Below are 23,208 nucleotides of genomic sequence, written 5' to 3'. Positions count from 1 at the left end.
AGGATTAGACCCACCCGATATATAATAGACCAACAACCGCTCTACCAATAACAGCTGGTTTTCAGTTTTCCCCTCCCCACTCAGACCACTCCCAGCAAAATTCTTTGAGAAATTGCTCTCTGCTATTTTTTTTCTTTTTGATCCGTTTTACTTGAAAACAATCATAGTTGTTATCCAGAAGTGATTTGATATTGAGATAAAAACGGCTGCATTTGGACCTTTAACTAGGTTTAAATTCTGGACCTAAAGAGAGTAAGGAGCAATGAGAACAATGAGTGATGGGCTCTGGGAATAAACGCAGCACGCGAGGACAACTTTCAGATTTACAATCATTTAATTAATGTCAAATGTAGTTTACAAACGGGAAAGACATGTACCATTTTCAAGAATATACAAAGACACAAATTATTTGACACAATCATCTTGTGCAATTTGTCATCTTTGGGGCAGGTTGAAATAAATCTCCAGTTGAAGGAACCACAGTGAGAGAAGAGCTTAACCCTTAATTCTCAACAGTGTTGTGATGCAGATTCACAGAAGTCACAGCTCTTGTCTTGACACACAGGTGTAGTAAGCTTAAACATCCTATCACGGGTTCAAAGGTGACCCACACATACCTTAGCACAGCTTTAAGTGTTCATTTTCCTATGCATTGCTACCTGTACATGTGACCGCAAAGTGAAACTAGAACAAAAACCTATACATGTACTGTATGAACAGAGGTATTGGGAAAACCTTTGTAACAACGTGGAACAATTCTACAGATCCTTTAGAGGTTCTATGAGCCTGTGATCATACCTTCTAACAGGCTGCTCCAAAACATACCCTTTATAGAAACGATACTGTACTAAAGATGTGTACTGCTTTTATGAAAACAAACCTGCTGTATGTCTACATTGTAGCAATCATTATCAAATAGTCACCATAAAATAGCATCTAAATCAACAATGGAGGGAGATGGTGAAATAATCTTAAACCTAAACCAATGCAATAAGCACTAAACTGGAGAAAGTTCTGAAAACAGTAGTCCATGAAGATAAACCAGGTCTGGACTGAAATAAATATAAAAATCTTTGCATTTGTGACTAAAGTCTTCATCTATTATTCCCCTTCACAAAAAAATGGAAGCTTTCTGTACATGTGTTAATATATCTGCAGGGTTTCCGTTGGGGTTTGAATTCAGTCATAAACCTTTCATTTCTTTATTTTTTGTCAGCATACATCAATACAGACATCACAGGATACATAGTTTTACAAATACAAAGCACACCACCTTGCTGTGGGGTAGTGTTCAGTCACTGGTCTTGGGCAATCAGTTGGCCAACCCAACATGGCGGCCCACTCCTCTTTCCCTTACAGATGGGAAGGACCTGCCTTTACGAGTTGCCAGGTTGGAGCCTTTGCTGGGTAGCACAATGGAAGGAACACTCAAACATTTCTGGAGGAGAAGCGTTTTATGAGGCTTTATCAGAGCAGAGAACAAAACAGAAAACCAAAGTGATTAGTAAAGTGATATGATCAGGAACTGAGGAGGTGGAGGTTAACAACTGCGTTCCAGGTTGGGATTTTGAAAACAGCGTTGCAGTTGTGTAACAATTCAAAGCCATCATCTTTCCTAGTCTAGGGTTAGAGCCATTTGAATCTTTACATTCCATTCAAAAAACTAAATCAAAATAAACATTATCTTCTTGTTTTAGGTTTAAATCTTCTACAGATGTTACTGTATAGTTTAATGAAAAATGTACACCATCTAAACCCTGAATTTCTAATTGAGTAGTTTATTATTATTACTTTAAATGTATTCCTGTACAATGAAATAGAACTTCAACCTCAAGACGACAACATTGTTTTAAAAATACAGAGGGCTTTCTTTTTGTCCATTTTTTAAACATCATTCCTTCCCCCCCCCTCACCAAAACTCAAAATAAAAACTGGACTTTAATAATATATACTTTGTGTGTGTATGTGTGCGTGTGTATGTGTGCGTACATATGTATACAAGTGTAACCTCTATGTCATTTACACACAACACTGTAAACATACACAGACTATTATACATGTGCTTGCACTGATTCTTGGGATTTGGTTGACTTCACTATAACACCACAACTGAAGGGAAAAGGAGGTTGAAAAGAAGAAGAGGATCCCCTGGATGTTCTGAGGTTGTCTGTTTGGTTGAACGCTGAAAGAGTTGATTGTTTTCCTTTCCCCCTTACCAAGTCTTCAAGCAGGGTGCGACTACCGGTGGTCAGCTTAATATCTAGCTTGGCTGTCCCGATGGCTTGAACCAAGAGGGGTTTTCCACACAGAGGGAGTTACACCACCACCTCCTCCCACATGAACACACCTCTCCGCAGGGATGATGGTGAGGCGAAGGGAGGGGGGCTCAGTGAGTAACACAGCAGTCTAGAGCTGGGTCGTCTGGGAGCTACAGTATCAAAAAACACAGAACCAGAAGTGTCAGCCAAGGTGGAGGGTATGTGACTGGACCAGACCACCCACCACTAGAGGGCAAGGTGGAGGGTATGTGACTGGACTAGACCACCCACCACTAGAGGGCAGGGTGGAGGGTATGTGACTGGACTAGACCACCCACCACTAGAGGGCAGGGTATGTGACTGGACCACCCACCACTAGAGGGCAGGGTATGTGACTGGACTAGACCACCCACCACTAGAGGGCAGGGTATCTGACTGGACTAGACCACCCACCACTAGAGGGCATCTGACTGGATAGATCATCCACCACTAGAGGGGAGGGTGGAGGGAGCCAGTGAGGGGTGGTTGGTTAGTCATTCTGAGAACACTCAGTCATAATGAACTACTTGGTTAGGTTCTGTCCAAATGGTTGGTTGGTTGATCAGTCAGTCCTCCCCTGGTCTGAAGAGTCATTCAAGACATCAGTAATCTTTTGAAGCTCTGAGGGGGGCTTCACAAACCCAGGCTCACGCAAGGTCAACAAAAACAAATACTGAGAGAGCAAATGGAAATATAAAGAGGAACAAATGGAGGGAGGAGGGGTTAGAGGTGTAGGCCGGTCAGGGCAGGCGCCGTCTTCCTCACATGTAGACGCGCCTTAGATCTCCTGGCGAAGTGATGGTGTTGCATTGTGGGCACAGTTTCTTGTTTCCCTGTGGGACAGCGAGAGAGAGCGAGGAACATGTCATTGTTGAGGCCACAATATGAACAGTTGAGGGTTTCAGCAAAGCATAGAGAATGCATAGGTCCGTTTACCACCCTGGTGAAATAGTATGCAGACTGACAGTACAGAGATGGTCCTGTAATAAACTCAGCAATAAACGTCCTCACTGTCAACTGCGTTTATTTTCAGCAAACTTAACATGTATAAATATTTGTATGAACATAAGATTCAACAATTGTGACAAACTGAACAAGTTCCACAGACTTGTGACTAACAGAAATTGAATAATGTGTCCCTGAACAAAGGGGGGGGGGGGGGGGGGGTTAAAATCAAAAGTTAGTATCTGGTGTGGCCACCAGCTGCATTAAGTACTGCAGTGCATCTCCTCCTCATGGACTGCACCAGATTTGCCAGTTCTTGCTGTGAGATGTTACCCCACTCTTCCACCAAGGCCCCTGCAAGTTCCTGGACATTTCTGGGGGGGAATGGCCCTAGCCCTCTGATCCAACAGGTCCCAGATTCCGCAATGGGATTGAGATCCAGGCTCTTCGCTGGCCATGGCAGAACACTGACATTCCTGTCTTGCAGGCAATCACTCACAGAACGAGCAGTATGGCTGGAGGCATTGTCATGCTGGAGGGTCATGTCTGGATGAGCCTGCAGGAAGGGTACCACATGAGGGAGGAGGATGTCTTCCCTGTAACGCACAGCGTTGAGATTGCGTGCAATGACAACAAGCTCAGTCTGATGATGCTGTGACCCTCCACCTACAAATCAATCCCACTCCAGAGTACAGGCCTCGGTGTAACGCTCATTCCTTCGATGATAAACGTGAGTCCGACCATCACCCCTGGTGAGACAAAACTGCGACTCGTCAGTGAAGAGCACTTTTTCCCAGTCCTGTCTGGTCCAGCGATGGTGGGTTTGTTTCCATAGGTGACATTGTTGCCAGTGATGTCTGGTGAGGACCTGCCTTACAACAGGCCTACAAGCCCTCAGTCCAGCCTCTCTCAGCCTATTGCGGACAGTCTGAGCACTGATGGAGGGATTGTGCGTTCCTGGTATAACTCGGGCAGTTGTTGTTGCCATCCTGTACCTGTCCCGCAGGTGTGATGTTCGGATGTACCAATCCTGTGCAGGTGTTGTTACACATGATCTGCCACTGCGAGGACGATCAGCTGTCCATCCTGTCTCCCTGTAGCGCTGTCTTAGACGTCTCACAGTACGGACATTGCAATTTATTGCCTTGGCCACATTTGCAGTCCTCATGCCTCCTTGCAGCATGCCTAAGGCACGTTGATGCAGATGAGCAGGGATCCTGGGCATCTTTCTTTTGGTGTTTTTCAGAGTCAGTAGAAAGGCCTCTTTAGTGTCCTAAGTTTTTATAACTGTGACCTTAATTGCCTACCGTCTGTAAGCTGTTAGCGTCTTAAACAATTAATGCACCTGTGGAACGGTTGTTATGGTTCATTGAACAAGCATGGGAAACAGTGTTCAAACCCTTTACAATGAAGATCTGTGAAGTTATTTGGATTTTTACGAATTATCTTTGAAAGACAGGGTCCTGAAAAAGGGACGTTTCTTTTTTTGCTGAGTTTAGATCAAAACAACCACATCAGTACAGAACGGGTATAAAACCACATTCAGCCAGTGTATAGATCCCTACACATGCCTCCGTCAGTGACAGACGGCCTACAGTGGAGCATCAAAGCCGGCTCATCACCCTGTTCCAAGGTTCCTGCTCTGCTCTCTCCCACTTTGAATCACTGCCATCTCCTATAAAGCTGTGTACAGGGTGTAATTAAAAGGCAGTGGGTGCAGGAGCTGAGAGCAGGGCAAGGTGAGCTGTGTGGTCTCCTCTCTCTCTGTGCCACATGAGGTGCTGCTGCCCCGAGTGGAGAGAGAGAGACGGCGACAGCCACGGCAGGAGGGAGGGCTGCCACACAACCATACAGTTTGCCAACCGAGCAATCTAACTGGGCCCAGATTCACAAAACACTTCTTACGCAACAACTTATTTTTTTATTAAGAAACTTAAGTGCAATTACTTAAATATATCTTAAGATATGATTTTCTTATGAACTTCTCAAATATCTTCTTACAAGATGTTTGTTGCTAGGCAACCAATTTAGCTAGCTATCTAGCTAGCAATGGCAATCCCGTTAGCACATTTCATACTGAAATGGCCGTTCTAAAACATGTTCTTGGGTTTAAAATAACCAATACTGAAACTTTGTGAGTGAATTAAACATGTTCAGTTGCTTTCATGAGCTTATTCTCTCACTGCCCAGAGTTTAAGACAATGGTTTAGCTATCTTGGAAGTAAGAACAAATCCAAGAAATGTATTTTCAAGAATTATATTGAACTGTTTGCTTAAGGAGAAACATAAGAAATAGCGCAATAACATTTTCAAGAACCTTTTTGAGGAATAGCACATTTGCTTTACTTTCTCCATAAGTCTATAGTTAAGGAAAAAATGCAGTTAAGAAGAAATGTCTTAAGGTTTTGTGAATCTGGGCCCTGAACCCTTACCCTGGCATGTATCCGACCTGTGTTCAAATTGGTTTTCTTTCAAATATTTTGAGTGTTTGATTGAGCCTGCCAAGTGTCATCTAGCTGAACCCCTCCCCCTACAAGTGCTGACACCAGGGCAAACACGAAAGACATGTAGACTACCTGCTTTCACTGCTCTCCTGTCACCGACTCATTAACAGGAAAGAGGAATGAGAGTTATGGGGAAGGTTACTGGAGCCAAACTGTGAAGAGGTATAGTCTACTACCCGTGTGTGTGCTCAGAGTGAGAGTCAACTTCCCGCACACAGGGACCTGTGTATGTAAAGTCTGAGAGATACTCGCTGACTGACCTGGGATCTATCTGGCTAACGGTTCTTGTCAGAGTATGCAGAGGACACAGTGAGAGTTACTGGACTAGGGGGCAGAGTTCATACACTGAGCCCTGACACACTGATGTGGTGGGATGGGTTAGCCCTGCGTGTGTGTGTGTAAACCTGAGTGCACAGGGTTAGGCCCTGGCTTGTAGAAAGAGGTAAATAAATCTCCGCCAGACAAGGCAGCACACAGCTGTTAGCAAACAGTCTCTGTGCTGCCAGAACCAGGAGTCGGAGGGCAGCTGGGGGCCCGAGCAGCTCTCACACCACGGTGCAAAGAGGATTTGTGGCTCCCAACAGGTTTGCTCATGTCTAGAGGTGACCAGGCTAAGGAGATGGCGGGTAGCCTTGAGTAGAGGTGGTCTCCATAACAGCAGCATGCAGTAACACAAAAACTGTTAGGGAGTCTTGGACCAAGCCCAAACTGGTAAGCTCTCGTTGTCTTAACAGCCTACAGGTTCATTTTGAAAGGGAATAAAACCAGACACACTAGCTACCGTACCAGCCGCCTTCTTATATTCTTATACACTAAGAACCCCCCCCCCCCCCCCCCCCCTCTACCCTGCACCCTGGCAACCAGGTTCCAGCAGGTCCTTTCTTTCTTTTCTTCATATAAAATAAAAGAGTTATCTGATCTTAATGAGCCTGGTGTACGGTGTGGCCAGCTGCTGTGCTCTATTAAACTCAGAAAAAGGTCTGATGGTTACACACATTCACTTTGATCAAAATGAGGGGAGCCCTGAAGCACAACGCTTGTATTGCTGTCTTCGGGCAACATTTGAATGCCCACATTAGGAACAAGCTGCTGAAGTAGGCACACATTTGTTATCCACCCCTCAGACTTCCCCTTCCCCCTCCCACCACACAGCAGCATATTTAATATATTGGGTATTGGAGGAGGATGAGGGGGGCTGACCTGTAGCTGGGAAACATTTTCTTATGAATTGCTGCCGTGTGTAGTAGCAAAAAATAGGAGAAGAGGATGAGGGAGTGCCTTAGTGACAACAAATCTTCTCCAAAACATACAGCAGAGATCCTGGAGGTTTTGCTGCCTGGTTGGGCCTACTGTACTGTACAATAAGGGGTTAATGAGTTAGGTGGGACTCACTAGTGTGTTTGTAAAGAGAGGAGAAGAGGTATTTACACCCTTGTGGTCAGATGCGACAAAATTATCTAAATAATTTACTTCATTATCCAAAGCTTCCACTGGTTAATCACTGACCAACGACCAAATTACAAAAAAGGAATAACAAAACAAACATAGCTCAAGAGTGTGGGTGTGTGTTAAGTTTGTGTGTTTACACCTAAGAGGGTATAATTCAGAGGTTAGAGTAGACCTCTTTGCTTCAGGGTTGTGAGTGAGTGAGTGAGTGAGTGAGTGAGTGAGTGAGTGAGTGAGTGAGTGAGGGAGAGAAGTGGGAAGATCACTCACTATGAAACTGTTCTATAATCAGTGGCTGTAATGTGATGAAGTAGTGTTGCCATGCAACAGCAGTGTTGTGATGTGTTGTGGAGGCTGGGTGGATTGGTGTTGGGTTCTCACCAGAGTCCTGAGCCAGCATTCCTCACAGTGGACATGCCAGCACTGGATGGAGGTGAGGGGCATCGTGTACGAGTCCTGCCACAAGGGGGGAGACAAAACATTAGCATAACAGTTTAAAGGGGAACTGTGTGGACTGACACAAATGGACACAAACGCACGGTTGCAGGCACACACGGCACAACACTGGACAAGTCTTGACGAACGACGGCACCAAACCAAAGCACCAGGCAGCACAGCTAGAAGCACAGGCAGGGAGGAGGGAGGCGGCCAGCCCAGAGAGCAGACGGGCAGAGGGAAGGAGGGTGGATGAGCACAGAGAGCCTTACCCTCCGGAGCGGGAGCAGCCGTTTAATCCCGCCGCCGCTGCAGCCCATAACGTAGCCTCTATACAAACAGTAAATGCTCAGCGGGGGGAGGGGCTTTGAGCTCTCAGCAACCCGCCTCTCATTTGGCGCTGTTACCGCGAGGGCCCGCCCCCATTGGCCCAGATTCTTGTCTTCAGCCCTGTCTGTTTGGAATCTCTTCCTCTGTAGGGAAGTACAGAGGGGGCACTGCTGAGCACTAGAATGTGGCGGACTACAAAGCATAGAAAGAAACGGGTACGGACGGACTGGACTGGACGGACACCGACACATGCACTCACACACACAACATCAGGCGGCACTGGAGAGAGAGGCCTATAAGAGTTTCTGTTGCAGATCTTGTGATGTGTTTGAGACTTGTGGCAGGCTCTGGTCAAAATAAGCTATAGATCATTTTACAGGCCAGAATATGCTCTTTCTATGAAATGTACTGAAACAGAACAGGGAACTGAATGTGAAGATGATGTGAAATCCAATGCATCCATCTAGTGTCCAGTTCCATAAAGCAACAGTAGGAGGTGGTAGAGATTCACTGACAAGGACCCTGCTGAGGTGGTCTGCCTGTATGATGCTTTAACAAGTGTTCAGATAACACAGACTACAAACAAACTCCTTGACGAGCTTGTAGAGAAAGATCCTCAACTCTACTGCCTAACAAGCCCATGCCATTTTGTGTTTCAAAATGAGTGATGAGGTGTAAGCAGTCAAATATAACTCCTGACCAACTTTGTTGGTGGGTTAGAAGTTCAGGTCATTGCATAGATTATTTCCTCACCCTTCTAAAGAATGAGAACAAAACCCAGTCAACAAACAGGTGTGAAGAGCTTCTTCACTCCTCAGCCTGGCTGAGTGAGATTTGTGACGGGAGGAGACGACAGTAATGACAAATGAGCTTTACGATGGTCACCGGAGGGCAGGAGTTATCAATATGCATCCATTCTCCTCTCCTGTCTGTCACCCCGGGGCTGAGACAACCTTTAGGAGGGGCAGGCGTCAGTAATTGCTTGCTTTTCACAGAGTCGTGGGCCGGGGCCAGGGGTTGCCAAGGCATCTGGCATCTTCACTCATCCTGCAGGGTGAAAGGATGGCAGGGTGGGTGGGGTCTAAGTACCACCACAACACACTCTCAGAACACCTCTGAAAGGATTCTGATTGGTCAGGTGTGAGATGTTGTTCATCCATGTTGTCTGATTCTCTCTCAGACCAGAACAGCTGAGCCAGTCATTAGGGACATGACAGATAATCAACTCTCAAGGAAGTGGATGCATTGATGGATGTCAATCACCAAGGTGACATCAATAACTATAAGACAGGAGTTAACTTATTGACCCCCCCCCCCCCCCAAAAAATGATAAAGAACCATCAGTTGAAATGGTCAGAGAAACTCCTCAAAGCTGCAGGGTGGTAATTGGCCAATTCAATGGGCTGGTTCCAACTGGGGCTCCAAAGTTATACGACAGTTGGTGCAACAGAATCTCTCTGACACACACATCAGGGGGCAGGGAGGGAGGAGGGCTGACTTTCAGGCCATGCAGGAATCACTTCAACCACCAGACAGTGAACGTCAACACAAAGCCTCTGCCTGCACACCACAACGCTGCATCCCTAATGGCACACTAGTCCCTATATAGTGCACTACTTTTGACCAAAAAGTAGCGCTCTATTGCAGGCCTCCTGAGTGGCGCAGTGGTCTAAGGCCACTAGAGATTCTGGGTTCGAGTCCAGGCTCTGTAGCAGCCGGCCGCGACCGGGAGACATATGGGGCGGCGCACAATTGGCCCAGCGTCGTCCGGGTTAGGGGAGGGTTTGGCCGGCAGGGATGTCCTTGTCTCATCGTGCACTAGTGACTCCTGTGGCGGGCCGGGCACAGTGGACGCTGACACGGTCACCAGGTGTATGGTGTTTCCTCCGACACATTGGTGCGGCTGGCTTCCGGGTTAAATGGGCATTGTGTCAATAAGCAGCGCGGCTTGGCTGGGTTGTGTTTCGGAGGACGCACGGCTCTCGGCCTTCGCCTCTCCCGAGTCCGTACGGGAGTTGCAGTGATGAGATAAGACTAACTACCAAATGCATACCACGAAAATGGGAGAAAAAAAAGGGAGTAAAAAAATACACTTAAGTTTAAAAAATGAAAGTAGCGCTCTATAAAGGGAATAGGGTACCATTTGGGAGGAAACCCAAGAGTTGGTATACTAGTGGATGGGCGGGTTGCTTGGGTTCAAAAACTCTGTTATGGTAGACATGCATAGAGACAGAGAGAAAAGCACATGGAAGGCCAGAGAAGAAAGGAGTGTAGTGGTTCCTTACCATGCAGATGAGACACTTATATCTGTCCCCTCGGAGGATCTGTTTCTCCAGCTCCCGGATACGAGCCTTTAGTGCTTCGAACGTGGTGGCTGTCGAGCCCTCTGTGATCCTGTAAAGAAGAAAAGCTGGGGTTGGGTCACAGTGACACTCAAAGAGAAAGGATCAGTACAATTACATAATTTAATCTCTTGTTTTAACTCTTCGGAAGGAGCACTGCAGGGATGAAGAGGCCAAGGTATTTGGTGGCCATTTTATGCGTTCATTCTTAATCTTCTACCTCAGTCCCAGTATCTGATTGATTTGAGATTGTTCCTGGTCAAGTTTTTCATTCAGTCCTTGCTTGTCAGGACACTGAGCTGTCTTTATACTGTGTATGACACGTCCCTATTCAACAGCTGTCTATCTGTCTGTATCCTCCCAGGTCCTATCCCTACACTGATTGACCCAGGATTTACAGCTCCCTCACCTCTCAGGCCCTCCACTAAATATCCCCTGATTAATGCCCCTGCCTGGAGAATGTACATTTAAAACGGTCCTGCAGCATATGAACGAGCAATAACTAAGTCAATATGGCCGTCAGTGATTGCCCGGGACGCGGCGCTGGCCAGATGTTTATGGTGATCCGCTTATTTTCCAGCCAGATGGAGCGCTGATCTACAATATTGATTTACTATTGGACCAGCTCTCAGCGGGAGGCAGAGTGCTCCCCCACTCCGATTAGTGGTCGGTCGGAGGGCCCATTGCCTCGGCTACCTATGGCTTCATTTATTATACTACCGGCCTTGTGTGGTTGTTCAATGAGGAGTGAGGGCTCTGAGGACCACATACACAGTACAGGAGAAGAGATAGACAGGCTACTTACCTAGGGTGATAGCTACAATGAATAAAGCACTGTTTTTGTCTTTTCATATAGAGACACTCACACCAATGTCATGTTTTCTTAACGGAAGGTTGCATCATTTGAGTTAAGCCGAATATGACTTCAAGACCTTGAATGTTCCTTTGTCTCGTGTTAGTCCAATTAAATGCAGCTGATTGTGACTCAAGTCAACTTGAAACTCGTTTGACTGGAGAGAGACCTTGGCCACAGAAAGGAGAGGCCAGTCATTGTCTCCTGTCCTGTGACACCATGGCAATAAAGCTTTAAAATCTCCTCTTATTAGTGAGGAGCTTGTAAAAAGGCATTTAGTCTTGATTAGCGTGCCTGCTTATAAAGCAGCCCCAGAAGCGCTGTCCTCCGTAGCCTGCTGTTTTCCCTTTTAACAGCTTCATAAATCCCTGCGGTGGTTCACTCAACCAACACTGTCATTGGGCCGCACGGAGAAAAAACTTTTCCCTATAAAGACCAGGCCTTCTCTTGTATTTTTCTCAGACACGAGGCGGGTTGACAATGAATATTCATTTAGTCAGTGATTTATAAGAAACCACATTCTAAAAGTTATTTAATTCCCTCGTGCAATAAAAGGGGGTTTTAATCTTTTTTTATGTGGAGGCCTGAGCCGTTGGAGATGGATGGTGAACCGGAGTGTGTGTGTGCCCCTGGTTTACTACACACTAGGCAGAGGGGACTGGATTACCTCACCGGGCTGAAAGTAATCAACCATTTGATGACTGTATCAGGGGGGCCAACCCCAACCAAACCCCAACCCAACCACAGACAGGCAGGCTGGTTGGACATCAGGCATGCACTGCATTACTAAACTGGATCATAGCAATTATTAGTATCTATATACCACTTTCAGCATACCTTGACATAATGACTCCCTGTCATTGTCACGTTACAGCTCTACCTCATTCTATTGTCTTCATGGATAGGTAACCGTGTCTTTACTGGGCATAAGCCTGTGTATAAATTATTACAATTTAGCTTGACTGTTAAAGGAAGATGGTCTACGCAGTTCACGTTTCGCTAAACTTTTTCTTAGACTCCAAACTACTATCATTTGTAATGCTACACCTGAAAAATCCATGTTATGATAGTGGCTTATAATATACCAAACAACCTGTGCTAAACTTGAAATTATTTATAAGATGAGTTATTGGCTATACGTTATGCTAAGGGAAATACAAGTAAAGTAAACATTGTGGCCATAAAACACGGCCGTGAATCAGGCCTGGGCTAGGTTTCTGACCACAGTGGGACTCTGTGGGGCACTGAAGCTGTAGTAGCCTTGAGTACAGATAAAACCTTACAAGACTTACAATCTAACCTGAAATACTACATCATGCAAAGAGGTCCCTGGCTGCTACACCAGCTCTGTGTAGCTGGGACACTACAGGTCTTTGGAGGACTACCTGGGCTTGTGTTCAGAAGGGCACCGTTTCAGAAGTTCTCCCTACTGAACACAATCCCTGAAGCAACAGAAGGGGAAGATGGAGCAGGAGAACACCTTACTAATATTGAGTTGCACCCCCACCCCTTTTGTCCTCAGAACAGCCTCAATTCGTTGGGGCATGGATTCTACAAGGTGTCAAAAGCGTTCCACAAGGATGTTGGCTCATGTTGACTCCAATGCTTCCCACAGTTGTGTCAAGTTGGCTGGATGTCCTTCGAGTGGTGGACCATTCTTGATACACACGGGAAACTGTTGAGTGAAAAACCCAGCAGCATTGCAGTTCTTGACACAAACCGGTGCACTTGACATAAGTATTTTTGTCTTGCACATTCAACTGGTCAGTCTATGTCATGGAAAGAGTTTTGTACACTCAGTGTATGTCATCTCAGTGGTGATCCTCCCCTCTGACCATTACAGGATGGAAAGCGAGAGAGAAAGAAATAGAGAAAGGGAGAAAGAGAGAGAGAGGGAGCTCGTCCTTCTTCCCCGTTAAGTGTTCTTTGTTCAGTCTGAATGTGTGCGAGAGGCTGTGCCTCGCGCCCATTTCTCATTTGATTAGCCGGCCTTGCTAGGCTCCCTGCACCCCCCCCCCTCCCCGGGCCTCTGCCCCCCTGCAATCCATCTCCATCAGCCCGTTATCTTCATCTAGCGTCCACCTATATCCCAGCCTTTCATCTCAGGCAGGGAGAGAGGCAGGCAAGGAGGGCCAGTGGTGGCCTCCTGAGCACACTACTGGCTGGTGTAATTACAGTTAGATACGGGCAAAAGGGAAGAGGAGAGACCCAGGGGACTGAAAGCCTTTTACAATGGGGATTAATCCACGTCCAGCTCCTTCCCCATTCACCCATTTAATTCTGTCATCTGTACATACAACATCTTTGTGTGATAGGTCTATGCAAAAATGGACGTTGAATTTACAAACCCTCGGAAACTCAAATGTAGATTTACATATAAAAACGTGAATATTGTTGAAGACTAAGATCAAATCAGAACATAGGTCTAGTTAACAAAACCCACACATTCCAACAAAAATGTAAATGATATCTATGGAGAGTGGGACATCGTTTTTTTATTTATGTAACCTTTATTTAACTAGGCAAGTCAGTTAAGAACAAATTCTTATTTACAATGACTGCCTACTTGTAAAGCCCCCCCCCCCCCCCCCCCCCCCAAACCCGGACAATGCTGGGCCAATTGTGCGCCGCCCTATAGGACACCCGATCATGGCCAGTTGTGATACAGCCCGGGATCAAACCCTAAGTGCCTTAGACCGCTGTGCCACTCGGGAGACTTACAGTCCATGGCTGCCTCAGCTTGGTTAACTAAGGCCTTAACTAAACTGACACCAGAAATAAAAGTCCCAACTGATTTCTTCAGCTCCAGCCATATGTATGTGAGGATGGTCTTTGATGGCTATAGGGGGAGGGCTGCTCTCTCTCACAGGGTCCGAAGGGGGAGAGGCAGAGGAGGAGGGAAGGGGTTGGGTAGAGTCATCACATATAAATTGAGGACAGATTCAATTATTTGCGGAGCTACATGGAAATCTCTGCCATTGTTTCAAGTTGAGCATGAAATTTTGCAGCAATCACATTGGCGGCATTGGAGAGCTCATTTATCTTGTTTGGGAACGAGTGGGGCTGGAGACCCCGATGCCAAGAGATCATTACCCATCTGCGATGAGATCAGAGATTTCACTACCGCAAAACGCACGAGCGCACACACCGAATTAACGTAACGAAAGGAGACATATCTCATTTTCATCTGGGATCGAGGGCTGAGAAAAGCCATATGCATTTTGCAAACAGTAAAGTTGTTCCTCTGAAATCGTTCAATCCCTTATTTGGACCCTTTAAAAGGATTCTCACATTAAGTCTCTTTTCCATCAGGAAATTGCCCATAAAACCCTGCATGCCCATTTTGTTTTCTAGATTTTGGCACAGAAGTCAGAATGTAACAACATACAAGCAACATTGTACTGTTGAGGAATGAATGACGTCAAATCATGTACTTATTATTATTTCTTTCTTGTCTATGACAATAGTAAAAATAATCAAACAGGCTTGTTCCTCCCAATGAGCCAACAGACAGTAAGGAGGGACTGTTAAACTATTATTCCCGGAAGAACCCTTCTCTCTGTTTTTGACAAATGACATCTCCCGCCGTATAATACAATACCCTCCCAACATCCTGTGGAACCTGATCAAATAAGGCCTAGCAGAAAACAACGGCAGGCAGGGAGAAAAACGCTAAATATCTGTCAGAAATATAGGTTCAGCTGGAGAGTTACTGTGACTGTCTGTAGATACATCCTGAATGGCACCCTATTCCCTACATAGTGCACTACGTTTGACTTTCTTTTCCCCATAGGGCACAATCAAAAGTAGTGCACTATACAGGGAATAGGGTGCCATTTAAGACGCAAAGTCAGTGCTCCAAAGCAGACTGGTTGGTAAACCTCTACCTCTCTCTGCCTGATGGAAATATGATATTAAATAAACAGGTGTGTCACGTCTGGAGCAGAGCAGCCGATAGCTAAGCTAATAAAGCTGATTCAGGGGGCAGGCAGGAGGCCCTTCTCATGTCTAAGGCCTACTCTTCCTTCTGTCTGACAACCAGCAGGAGTGATCTATGCCCAGTTCGCCTAACACGCCTAATACCCCTACTCCTTCATATAATGGCAGAGCGGTATTCTCTCTCTTTGGCGAGTGTGTGTCTGGGTGTCTCTGAGGGCGAGCGTGTGCGTGTGTACGAGAGGGGAGGCAGAGAGTTTGAACATAGTTACAGCGATGAATCAATCTCCTAAGCTGTCATGCTTCTGGCCTCACCACTTAGGGAACAATCCCCCGTCTAGCTTCAAGCTGACACGGACAGACATCTACACACCGCAAACTCACTATTCCTACACACTCCCTTTTGCCTAAACCCCTACACCGTTTTCCTGATGGACACAAGGCTTTCCCTCCCTATCCCACAGACAGTCACTGTGTTTACATCTCTCGGTCGGTCTGTCTGCCACACAGACAGATCATAATGACGCTGCCACAGAGCATGTACTGATGAATTCATCCCCCCACTCTGCACACACACACATTTATCCTGGGTACACACACCTTCAACCAGGGGAGAGATCGGACCAGATACGTGATCACAGTGCACCGATGAGCCCAGATCAGGTCTACGTCCCAATTGGGACCTTATTCCCGTCATGGTGCAGTACTTTTCTATGGGCCCTGGTCAAAAGTGCACTATGTATGGAATAGGGTGGTGCCATTTGGGACGCAGTCGAGATCAATGCATCTCAAGCTGCTCTGATTATGCACCAGTTCAGTTCTCCAACAGCAGGCTGATATTTAATATGTGGCCAGAGCAACTCTTCTCCGATAACTGAGCAATGAAGCATTTAGCCTGCCGGGGAGGCAGACAGGCAGGGCAGCCCTGCCAAGAGGACACAGTCAGCGGAGACGTGTGTGTGTGTGTGTGCGGCTACGGGTGTTAACAGGAAGTAATCGTGTGTGTGGATTTATAAAACACTTGCTACGATGGTACTACTACTACGCCCTTCACAGGAAGTCAATGATGATGGCGGCTGAGGGAGAATAAGAAATGGAGCCGTTTGGCTGCTTTGTTGAAACCAAAACATACATTTATCTCAGTCAGAGTGAGCAGTGCTGGGGACACTGAGGAAAGGAAACAGTCAAATGAGATGTGAGGAAGGGGTGAGAAAGAAGAGACAGAGAGATTGTGATAGAAGGCAGTTTCCGACCCGTGGCCACATTTAAGATAGGGGTGGGGGAAACTGAAGCAACTGAGCCAAAAGGGAGAGCAAGAGGAGGAATATGCCAGACATGCAGAAGCAAGCAATCAACAAAAGTCCCTCTCCCTCTCTCCACTAGCTGTGCTACTCTGACCCCAATTACCCATTCAGAGGGGCTGGCCATGCTTCCGGGCACCGCTTGTCGGGGAATATGGATGAGGACACGGAGATGAGGGAATTAGAGAGGCTGCCCTTTACCATGCACAGATTATTCACATTTATCTGGTGCTTGGTAGGGAGGCAGGGGAGACGGTGTTTCTACTACACTAGGAGGTCTGCCAGCCTGCTACTTCTCCCCAGGCCCAGTGTGTGTGTGTGTATGTGTGCACCACCTTCCACTAAGTGAACACTCCTGGAGGATGGTAGAGCAGCAGCTAGGCAAACAATTCCATATGATTAGGTTGTAATGAATTGGGGAGGTAGCCAGCTAGGTAGCAAAAGGGGGAGGTAGTGTGTGGGGTGATATTAGGATTCCTGCGTGGTGCTGTGTGTCTGGCCCAGATGGAGCACACAGCTACAGAGAGGGATCAATATGGTGGGACCCTCCTGTGATCAGACCAGGGGATGAAGTGACTTCGCTAGATTCACCACAGGAGGAAAAAAATGACCACACAAAATGCATCATTTATGACATAACAGGCCAGGCGTAGGAAGGAAAGAAAGTCATCTGAGAGTAATAGAAACGTGATATGAGAGGGCTGGGGGAGGCAGTGGTTGGATTTCAGCCTGGCAGGTGTGTGTGTGTGTGTGGGGGGGCTTAAGGGGCTGAGAAGAGAGGGTATGATTCCTACTTCTCTATTTCGCTGTTTTTACAGGTCCGGGGCGCGTTGGAGGATGAGCAGGTGGCGTTGGGCTCCTGAGGTGGCTGCTGCTTGCTGCTCTCCCCGTTGCTCGTAGAGGGCATCTCTGCAGAGAGAGAGAAAGACGGGGAGATATTAGCACCGACGTCAACATTCATCAATACGGTCGAAGATGACATCTTGTTTCAAGCCTCAACTCACCATCACTGGCCCATTTGGAGAACTCTGGCGTTATTCTGTTGGATGGCATTCCGCCACTGGAAGAGCAGAAACACAATGCTATGATGCTATGTCTTGAGAAGGAGCACAACGCCACAAAGCAGAAGGTGACAATAGAGTAGAGTTTACTAGCGTACAGTAGAGTAGGAGTGAGAACCTACTTCAACACCGCCCCGCGCAGGGCCTCCCGTTCTTTGGCTTCTCCTTGGTCCTCTCCGGAGCAGGGAATGATGTCTGCCTCTGTGTACTGGGCCTTGCCGTACTCCAGCGTGTCGTCTCCATCCACGTCCAGGTCGGCGTCGCTGTCGTGGTTCTCCTTCGTGCTGCACATGGCAAAGCCTGTTCCTGAGGAGATGGAGGGAGGCGAGAGAGGAGGGGGGGCAGAGGTGGGCGTCAGTGTCTAGGCTCTTTCAGACCATGCAACCTTTGTCAATGTTGAGGAGGAAAATAACCATGTGTGTAAATACTGTACATACCAGGGGTACTCAACTACTATTTGGGAAGATCCAGAAATGTCCTAGGTGGCAAAGGTCTGGATGGATGTCATTTATCGGCGTAGTAACAAACCCCCACCTCGCAACCCATGGGACCCCACTGTTCAAACTGTTCACACCCCTCTTGTTGGCGGAGAGAACATTTTGCAGTTTTAAAGGTCATTTCCTTCAAATCTACACATTTTCCCATGTCTTATGTGAGTTCATATGATACCCGAAGTGACTAACCATGATAACCACAAGATTTAGATAGCTAGATAGGCTACTAGTTGATAAACTGGGCATTTCTGATAGGTTATCCAGAGTGACTTACAGTAGTGACAGAGCTGGTGGAGTACATCTAGTTTATCAGCATTTAACACCCCCGTAGTGAGTGCATACACTTTCATCTGTACTCGTCCCCCGTGGGAATCGAACCCACAACACTGGCGCTGCAAGTGCCATGCAAGTGCCATGCTCTACCAACTGAACTACACAGGAGCCCGTTCTGGGTCCGGATGCTTACCACCAGTTGAGTATGGCTGGTATACTACACAACCTCTGAAACATTAATTTCTGTCATTTCAGATGGGATGACATTGCAAACCAGGCCTCCAACAAACAGTAGCCTTTCCTCTAAGACCCGGTCTGCCTATCCCTCTCTCTAAACATGTAGACCAGCAGGGTAACAAAGATCTGAGTTAGTCTATTAAACCTGCTGGTCAAGCACATTGATTGAAATGGACATGTTGAGATGCTGCCATCTCTCCCTCCTTTCCTGTGAAGTATTGTTGGCCAGGTGAGGCTGTCAGCGGCAGACAGAGGGAGGGGCTGTCTAGAAGAAAAAAAAACGCACACCTATTTAGGCGAGGTGCTGACCAGCGGAGTAGAAAACTTGAAAATAAAGGAGAGCCGCACACTCTAGGAGCTCAGATGCAAAAATGTAATATTTCAACGTTTCGACAGCCAAGCTGTCTTCATCAGGGAATAATCACAAACACTGCAGGATGACTCGTTTATATAGTGTTAAAAGACACACAGATGTCTGTAATCATGGCCAAGAGTGGCCTAATATCATTGGTTAATTCTCAAATATTAAAATGGCATACAAAGAACAGCAAACAAAAAACAAATGGATAACATATGATCATAGATTAATTTTAGACTACAAGCTTACAAACAATTACAATGGCAAAGTCACAATAATCACAAGAATGGCTTCAGATCAAAGTCCACGTTGAGACCAAAGGGAGCAAGGGTCTTTAAGTTAAAGATCCAGGCAGCCTCTCGTTTTAACAATAAATTATCAAGGTCACCCCCTCTCCTAGGGAGAGTGACATGTTCGATGCCAATATAACGCAGAGACGAAATCGAGTGGTTTGCTTCCAAAAAGTGGGCCGCAACTGGGTAAGTCAAGTTTTTGCACCTTAAGGTGCTACGATGCTCTGAGATACGTACTTTTAATTTGAGCTTTGTTTTACCCACATAATTTTGACCACAAGGACAAGTTATCAGATAAATAACTGCCTTAGTGGAGCACGTAATAACACCTTTGATTGGGATCGATTTCCCTGTTTGTGGGTGTTTGAAGGATCTGCATTTATAAGTGCCATTGCATTGAGCACAGCCATTACACTTGTAATTTACATCCAGTAGGGGCGCAAATAGACGTTGTTCAGGAATATCTTGGGGTGGTAAATCAGAGTGTACCAATTGGTCTCTGAGATTTCTGCCCCGCGAGAATACGTAGACTTTGATCTGAGCCATTCTTGTGATTATTGTGGCTTTGCCATTGTAATTGTTTGTAAGCTTGTGTAGTCTAAAATGAATCTATGATCGAATGCTATCCATTTGTTTATGTATGCTGTTCTTGGTATGCCATTTTAATATTTGAGAATTAACCAATGATTTAAGGCCACACTTGGCCATGATTACAGACATCTGTGTGTCTTTTAACACTATATAAACGAGTCACCCTGCAGTGTTTGTGATTATATCCTGATGAAGACAGCTTGGCTGTTGAAACGTCGTATATTACATTTTTGCATCTGAGCTCCTAGAGTGTGCGGCTCTCCTTTATTTTCAAGAGGGAGGGGCTGTGTCAGCTGCCAATGGCTGGTTATCTGGTCATGGGGGCTGACTGACTGGCTGTAGGTCTGACTGGCACCTCTATAAACCCTGTGATGAGCGGCTCGCCAGACAAACTCCTGCTGCTGTCTGACTGGCCCTTTCAGCTCCACTTAGGGCCCTGCCTCTCACCTTGCCTGTGCTGCCATTGAGAGACACACAGTGCTGGGTGCTGATTGAGTGGTCAGGGGCTGACTCTCCCACTCATCTAGGGCTGGACACTGATAGCTGACTCATGTCAAGACAGGAGATGGTACAATGCTGTGGTGGAGTACAAACAAACTCGGATGTTAAGGATAAAAAATGGCATGGGCTCATATTAAGACATAGGCTAGGTAGAGACATGGATAGAGGTTCTAAGGCCAACCTACTACAGAGACCCAGAAGACAGGTAGTCTTCCTCCAGCCTCTTCCCCTCTCTCCATGGAGGCTGAAGGAAGCTCTGTGCTAAGGGACTGGAGCTGCTGCTGGAGAAGAGGGTAAAACTATGTCCCTGCCTGCCACCAAGGATAACCCGTTTTACAATGTGCCCATGCTTTTTAGTGATCATATATACTGAACAAAAATATAAAATGCACCAATTTTTAAGATTTTACAGTTCATATAGACCTACTGGGTCTCTCATATAGAGACCCAGTAGGTCTCTACTGGGAAGCCAGGCCCAGCCCATCAGAATGAGTTTCCCCCCCACAAAAGGGCTTTATTACAGACAGAAATACTCCTCAGAACACCCCCCCCTCAGACAATCCCACAGGTGAAGAAGCTGGATGTGGAGGTCCTGGGCTGGCGTGGTTACACGTTGTCTGCGGTTGTGAGGCCAGTTGGACGTACTGCCAAATTCTCTAACACAAAATTGGAGGAATTTATATTTTTGTTCCGTGTTAAAAGGGACCTTTTAAGTTTGATTTGATCCCTGTGGCTGGGTGGAGCATATGTGAACAATGGCTGTGGTGCACAAATATGTCTGTTCAGCTGCTGGTGACGGAGACAGTAGTACCAGACAGCTGAGGGGACCAGTGGGCAGATACTATTTAAATAACTTCAAGGTCCCTGCATGGTAGTGGTGTGGTATATCTGGATAGGACAGGCTGCTATGCTGCCCACTGGTCCCCTCAGCTGTCTGGTACTACTGTCTCCGCCACCAGCAGCTGAACAGACATACGTGTGCACCACAGCACCACACATTGTTCACATATGCTCCACCCAGCCAGAGGGATCAAATCAAACTTAAAAGGTCTCTTTTATATGATCACTAAAAAGCATGGGAGAATTGTAAAAAGGGTTATCCTTGGTGGCAGGCAGGGACGTGGGTTTCACCCTCTCTTTTCTCCAGCAGCAGCTCCAGTCCCTTAGCACAGCGCTTCCCCCGGCCTCCTCGGAGGGGAAGAGGCTGGACATATTGATGCACCACAGCCATTGTTCACATATGCTCTACGCTGAGGCTGAAAATGTGTTTTTCAAATCCAATATTTTTTTCTCTCCCACAGCACAGTCAACCACCTGGACCTGGGGAATACCGCTAAGGCTGCTGTAAAGGAGGGAGGGAGTTCTGGCGGCCGGGCGGTCACAAAGGTAATACACTGCACATGATGCCCAGCATTTCATGAATCTACTGTGAACGACTGGTGACACGCAGGAGATGCTAAAACAAATAAACAGACTGTCCCTTTGTCCCGCCCACTAATGGCATCCAGTGACCAGGCACATTGGGGAGGAGAAAGTGACAGAGGGTTGGAAGGAACCAGAAATCACTGTTAATCCAATCAATTGATCAGGGTATTGATACTGCGGCTAGTTAGCGATGCATGGCTGGAGCCAGGAGATGGGAGGGGATGGGAGAGATAGCACAGCATTGATTTTTAAAAGGCTGTGGTGTTGAGTGGTGGCAAGAAAGAATGGTTCTCGAAAGCTTTCACTGTCCCCAACCCCCAACAGGTTTGGGGCCACAGTGGCCCCTAAGAAGAGGACTTTCCAGAGTTCAGTTTTACTAGATTGGATTAGCATTAAACCCAGTGGGACATGGATAAATATTCCCCTTAAATATACTCTCCCCAACTGGAACTGACGGAGATGGGCAGACTACTACTGCTGCATTCCATCCAGTTCAATCTTCATTCACCACAGCGGTAAGTGTGGAAGAGGACTATAAAGACAAGTTGGGAAAACAAGATCCCCATCACACTGATAGTTGACTGCTAGAAAGTAAAACCAAGAGATGCTATAAAAAGCAGGTGGCATGTAGTCTAACCATCCAGCCCAAATTGGAGTGTCCAAAGTCTAAGCTTCACACCCTGTTGTCCCACGAGCAGACGAGAGGACGATGAGAGGACTACCGCAGTCTTAAGTCACGGGCTGCGTCCCAAATGGCACCCTATTTCCTATAGAGTGCAAAAGTAATGCACTATACAGGGAGCTGTTTGGGACTCAGCCATGCTGTTGGGCTGGCCAGCATGGTCTGGTCCTGCTGCTCAGCCCCTATCTCTCCCTTTAACCAGTCTTGGCAGGCAATCTAATCTCCCCTGAAAAGGTCAGCGCCACCATAACTGCCTTTCAGTCACATTATTTCATTATTTATTTATCCCCTCCGCTCCTCCTCCTCTCCGCTCCTCCTCCTCTCCGCCCCACCTCTCTGGCATATCAGCCAGGGTCGATATACAGACACACCAACACACACATCCCTGCACACCGGCACAGACACAGGTGCACCTAAACATATCCACCACATTCATTATCATAACCAATCTTGTGCATCTCATTGACTTGAACATGTAAAATACATGTGTTCTTGCCTGTGTAACATGGACCTGACCGTGACACGGCACACCTATTACCACGGAAACAGAGTCAGAGACAACGTTAGGTTTCTGAGCTGTGAGCAGCGAGGGAAGGTCAAGGGGCCAATCAACATAAGAAACAGCCTGACCAACAACACCCGGTCGCCATGGCGCTGATAGCCCTTATCAGCCTTCCCCAGTCGGCTCTGGTCGAAGGCCGTCATATCTCACTGGCATTTACAGGACACGTCTGGGGAGATGACGGGACAGAGATGGAAGAAACAAATATGGCTGCCATCTTTGAAGCCCATTTACAAAGGAGAAAGCGCTGCCTTATATCCCTGGTGCCATCTTCAGTCAGCGGACTCAAATCCCCTCTCCCCGGATCGGCCCCCTTAGCCTTGGTCTTCACTATCAGGCTGT

At 46.8% G+C, this 23,208-nt stretch overlaps 1 protein-coding gene across 8 annotated transcripts in view; it reads right to left on the bottom strand.

Moving 5' to 3' along the window:
- Positions 1-315: 315 nt before the first annotated feature.
- Positions 316-23,208, bottom strand: part of LOC129814100 (E3 ubiquitin-protein ligase RNF220-like) — a 166,444-nt gene continuing 143,551 nt past the window's right edge. For 4 of the 8 annotated variants that reach the window (XM_055866891.1, XM_055866892.1, XM_055866894.1 and 1 more), the window contains 7 exons: positions 17,573-17,756; positions 17,394-17,449; positions 17,184-17,298; positions 10,243-10,351; positions 7,900-8,100; positions 7,574-7,648; positions 316-3,130 (listed from right to left, as the gene is read on the bottom strand). In XM_055866891.1, the coding sequence (XP_055722866.1) occupies positions 3,059-3,130; positions 7,574-7,648; positions 7,900-8,100; positions 10,243-10,351; positions 17,184-17,298; positions 17,394-17,449; positions 17,573-17,756 (812 nt within the window). In that variant the 3' untranslated portion in view covers positions 316-3,058. The remainder of the gene's footprint in view (positions 3,131-7,573; positions 7,649-7,899; positions 8,101-10,242; positions 10,352-17,183; positions 17,299-17,393; positions 17,450-17,572; positions 17,757-23,208) is intronic. The other 4 variants (XM_055866895.1, XM_055866896.1, XM_055866897.1 and 1 more) reach the window with 1 other exon arrangement.

The sequence above is a fragment of the Salvelinus fontinalis genome, chromosome 17, assembly GCF_029448725.1.
Source record: "Salvelinus fontinalis isolate EN_2023a chromosome 17, ASM2944872v1, whole genome shotgun sequence".
NCBI classification, from domain to species: domain Eukaryota; kingdom Metazoa; phylum Chordata; class Actinopteri; order Salmoniformes; family Salmonidae; genus Salvelinus; species Salvelinus fontinalis.
This window is presented reverse-complemented; position numbering and strand designations above follow the sequence as displayed.